The sequence below is a fragment of the Grammomys surdaster genome, unplaced genomic scaffold, assembly GCF_004785775.1.
Source record: "Grammomys surdaster isolate TR1022 unplaced genomic scaffold, NIH_TR_1.0 126158, whole genome shotgun sequence".
NCBI classification, from domain to species: Eukaryota; Metazoa; Chordata; class Mammalia; order Rodentia; family Muridae; genus Grammomys; species Grammomys surdaster.
In genome coordinates, this window is record NW_021620966.1 from 1,413,433 (window position 1) to 1,418,382 (window position 4,950).

At 56.7% G+C, this 4,950-nt stretch overlaps 1 protein-coding gene across 1 annotated transcript in view; it reads left to right on the forward strand.

Moving 5' to 3' along the window:
* Window positions 1-672: 672 nt before the first annotated feature.
* The window catches only part of Alx3 (ALX homeobox 3), a 10,347-nt gene continuing 6,069 nt past the window's right edge, over window positions 673-4,950 (forward strand). The window contains exon 1 of the mRNA XM_028757427.1: window positions 673-1,100. Within this exon, the coding sequence (XP_028613260.1) occupies window positions 824-1,100 (277 nt within the window). The 5' untranslated portion in view covers window positions 673-823. The remainder of the gene's footprint in view (window positions 1,101-4,950) is intronic.

The following is a 4,950-nucleotide window of genomic DNA, read 5'->3' on the forward strand; positions in this document are numbered from 1 at the left end:
GACCTTTGCAAAAAGCTACCTGGGCAGACAACTGTGAAACCTAGAAACCTCTCTGTCTGGTCTGGCTTTCCTGGGCTTTGGAACTCACCGCTGATATGTAGAGGGACCACAGTCAGATACAAACACTAAAGGATAGGTTCAAGGCATCACAGATAATTAATGATAGTATTCAGGCCCAAGCTCCCCAAGCCCCCACTGTCTCCACAGTGTCCAATCACTCGGACGCCTAGGCAAAACAGTGTCTATGGGAGATGTACTTGCTTTTTTCCAGATACCAGCAAAAATAAAAGGAACCAGGAGAAGAGGTAACTCTACCACTGTAGAGGCCTCTCCTCTCAGACTGATGTCAGATCAGGCCTCAAAGATTTTGTTGGAGGGGGGGTGGGGGGGGGGGGGGGTAGGTCTGCCCTCACCACCTCACCTCCCCAGGGCCAAGAGCCACTATGATGAATATCATATCAGGACTTGAGGGTGCAGCTCAGAGCCAAGGACTCACCCGGACTAGATAAAAGGGATCTTGCCCTCGAAAGGAAGCAGCTTTCCTCTCTTCCAACTGCTTGTGATGCCAGGCTCGGGGTGAAGGGGGAGGGGGTGTTCCTGGGCTCCGAGGGGTTAACCCGCACGGGGCCGCACGTGACGTGGATGGTTCCAGCATTAAGTCAGAGGCGCGGCCCCCTCTCCTGCCCCCCACCCCCCGCGGCGTGCGCCGCTCCCGGGGGCTCCGCGCCCCCGAGCCCAGGTCCCTCCCCCTTGGCAGGCGCTCACAGGCCGCGCGGGTTAGCGGGAGCCCCGGAGCTCCGGCGGCCTGTGAGCCGGAGCCGGCATGGACCCCGAGCGCTGCACGCCTTTCTCCGTGGGACCCGCAGCCGGTCCTTACGCGGCCGCGGGCGACGAGGCTCCGGGCCCCCAGGGGACTCCGGATGCTGCGCCTCACCTGCATCCCGCGCCACCCCGCGGTCCGCGCCTGAGCCGCTTCCCGGCCTGCGTGTCCCTGGAACCCTACCTCCCAGAGCCCGCCAAGCCGCCAGCCAAGTACCTGCAGGACCTCGGGCCCGGCCCGGTGCTCAACGGCGGCCACTTCTACGAGGGCTCCGCGGAAGGTAACGCGCCGGGTGTGGCGGGGGGGTGGGGGGGACGGACCCCATGTCGTTCCCTCCCCCGGCCCTTCCTGATCTCCCCGACTCTCTTTCCCGCTTTCTTGCTTCTCAACCTTGGGTATGTCTCGCATTTTCCACGATTCCCTCGCTAAATCGCTGCTGGCCTGGGCAGGCAAGGCCAGGGCATCGGGGACGGCAGAATCGCCCATGTGCCCGGCCGGCAGAGGCAATGGGAGGTGGGAGGTCAAAGGAGGGTGAAGTAGCGACGATCTTGGGCCCATTCCCGCCCCCAAGGCGATTGAACCTGGGAGGAGAGACGTGCTCATCCAGAGCCGAGCCTCTGCTGCCACCGACCCTGAAAAGGGGACTGGGTCGAGGGCCCGGGAGCCTAACTGGGCCCCAAAGCTGGGAGAAAAGAGCTCGGCTTTTGTGCATGGCGCCCGCTGAGGGCGTAGAGGCTGGGCCTCGACTTAGTGGCCAAGCTGGACTCAGCGAAGGAAAGGCTACGACCTAAACTTACCCAGCTCTCCTCCTCGGGCCCAGCCTCTGCAGGAAAATGTTTCTGGTGCGGTTGGACGCTCCGCAGAGTGGCGGTGGCTGCTCCCCACTCAGTGCCGGCACTGTCTTCAAGATCAAATAATTATGTTCTTGCTTCTCAGATTAACTTGGCTTCCCTGTCGCCGCGGGGATGGCTGCCTTTCTTGCAGTTGGCATCTCGGCACCGAATCATCACCGCTGAGCCGTCGGAAGCGGCCCTGAACAGTCTTAAATTCCAGGGTGCATCCCATTCCGGGGACGGTGCCCTGTGTGCTAAGGCGGGCCAGACCGTGCTTTATCTGAGAATGCGCCTGAATGGCAAGGCCTGCCAAGACTGGTTTGCTGCCTATTGTACTCGCTGACCCACGAGTGGCTCAGCACCCACGCCCACCCCTTGTAGCCTGGACTCAAAACTAGATCCCGGGAGATCCTCCAATGCGGTAATCGTCTGCTCCTCGCAGGCCTCCTCAGAGAGGCTGGGCAGCGAACAGCTCCCGGCTTCGTCTGGTCCGGGTGGTGAGAGTGTGCAGGGGAGGCCCGGGAGGTGTGTTGGGGTCATCGGAGGAAATGAGCAAGTCCGCCGAGCTTCGCGTCTAATGCCGTTTGAAAAAGGCTCTCCTGATAAAAACCACAGTTGGGACTTAATGAGAAGCAGTTGGCCTGGCTCCTCTGATCCCTGCCAGACGGCGGCGGCAGCCATGCAGCGCCCAGAGCACCTCCAGGGACAGGTACCCGTCTGGGTCGGTATCGCACCCTGTAGCACCCCACCACAGTCCAGTGTCCCCGCCGCTGCGCAGGTTCTTGCACCTACTGTTGGGGTTCTTGGACAGCGGTGGGTCTGGTCGCACTATGAAAACCAGTGCGGTTGAATGGGCTGGCAGTGAGTCTGTTGTCGCAACGAAACAAGGCGAAAGAAAGTCAAACGATGCAGTCAGCCCAAAGGGAGAGAGGGAAATTGAACAAAACAACGGATTACAGTCTGAAGAACAAAGATAACAAGCGGAATCCGTCGGTGAGATGGAGAGAAGAACGAAAGGGAGGGAATAAATGGACGAACGAAAAGAGCAAACAGCAGATCGAACGAAGCGGGTAAACGAGGAAGAAAAAGACGAGAGAGAGAGAGAGAGAGAGAGAGAGAGAGAGAGAGAGAGAGAGAGAGAGAGAGAGAGAGGTCGAACAAACGAAGGAAGAGGGCATTTCCTAAAAGGATAGAGTACACCAAAATATGAACAAGTAGGATACGAAAATTAACGATTCAGGCAGTGTAGGGACAAACGCGCAAAGAAGGCGCAGTCGACCGAACTCAACCCTGAGCTGGGATCCTGGCCACTCTCCCTCCCTCAAGACAGCACTGGCTGGAGCTTCTCTATCCTGGTCTTGGTTGCACGAGGGATTCTAAGTAAAGGTAACTCCCATACACACACCCACACCCACATCCCCATGTCCCTGCCTTTAAAATACGGTCTCTGAATGTTGGCTGGTCTGTGCTGAGATCTGGTTTTCGCCCGGGGCCTGGCGCACATCGCTTCTCTCTCGTCCCGCGCCCGCATCCCGCTGCCCTTGGCCACAGTTTACGCCCTGTCCTTCTTCTTAAGAGGCCCTTGTTTCGTCCTTTCCAGTCACCTATGCACCCTCCGCAGTGGCTGTGTGTGCAGGGATCGGTCATCCTGGCTCCTCCAGGGCTGCCAATTTGTCTCTACGCTGACTGTCTAACAGAGAACGAAAGGCTCCCGCTGGAGTACTACCCACCTGCCTCAGTGGAGATCCATAGCCCTAAGACCCGGCCGGACCGACCTCCACCGGAGAATTTAAGTCCTTGGCTAAGAACCTCTAAGGAGAACACCATCGCCCCGCTAGCGTCCCTGCGCTTGGCGCTTATTAAGGACTTAAGGTCTTTCACTAAGCGGCGGTCAGAACTGAGGAAGCCCGGACTTCAGAGACTACTATGACTCATTTAGCGGGCAGAAAACAGCACACCTTACAGCAAGACTGCCGTGAAAGCTGAAAGCCAGGTGACTGATTCTGCGACAACAGTAGATGCCACGGATCTGAACTTTGAAACAGCCAAGAGAGAAGCTGCTCACTGACCAAGCTTACGGTGGCTTGAGACAGCATGTGATAGGGCTGTGGAGAGATTCTCCCAACCCGGATGCACAGGTTTGAAGGAAAGGTCGGAGATAAAGAATCTGCCCCCTGTTGGCACGTTAGAGGTCCCAGCCCTAGCACCTGGATTTCACTCTTACAGAGCGCTATTGCATTCCTGTGGTTGTACAGGCTCCCAGTGACCAACAACCAACTTCAGTACTCTCTGGACCACCCCCAGAGTGGTATAGAAACGACAATAGTTCAAACCTCCAATGAACCCTCCTTAACAGAACAACCTTCCCCCTGGCGACCTTAAACTTAGCCTGCTGGCCCCGTTTGGCTCTGCTCTCCCTGGGCCTTACTACTCAGGAGGCTGCTTGGGGGCCTCTGAAAAGTGAAGAGTCCTCCAGCTAGACCAGGGAGGTTTTAGGGAAACTAACAATGAGGAAAGCAGTTGTCTGTCCCTTGGAGAGGACTGTAGAGGGGACAGACATGAGAGAGGAGCAGAGGCCAGCAGGCTTAGCCGCTTTTGGAGGGAGATAGCTGCTCTATTGTGTTTTGATCTCTTGACTTTATCAGCTTATGGGCTCAAGGTTAGGAAAAGCAAGTGCCTGCAACCTAGAATGGAGTATTCCTTCTGAGCTGGATCTTGTGGGAACAGACATGAAGGGTAAGGAAGCAGAAAGCAAGGGTCTGGACCATGGGGAGCTCTGTGTCATAGGGATAGTACCCTTAAGCCCCTGCCCTGAGTTCCTCTCGCCCATTTCTGCCTGAAGTCCATCTTCATCTCCCTGAAAATCCAAGACACCAAGGGCCTGATATCTCTAGGGTGAACCATTCCAGGCTCTCCGCTGTGTCTGACAATTTTCTCTTGTTTGTTTGACATCGTCCGTCTCTCTGTCCTAGCAAACAGGACTGCCTCTGAAACCAAACTGTGATGATGGAGAACAGAATGTCAGGGATGCAGTGAGATTCCTCTCTGTGTTGCCTGTGGGTCATGAAGGAGATTGTTGCTACAGGCTGGGGTAGCCAGAGGCCTGGCCAGACTCTCCCAGGTTTTCAGTTCACCCGTGGGAAGCTTATTTCACAGTCTGGGTGGCCCAGAGAGGTCACTGACCACTTTCCAGTTGAAAACGACTACCAACCTGCCCTCCAGACAGGGACTCATCTGACTGTATACCCCTACACACACACACACACACACACACACACACACACACACACACACACA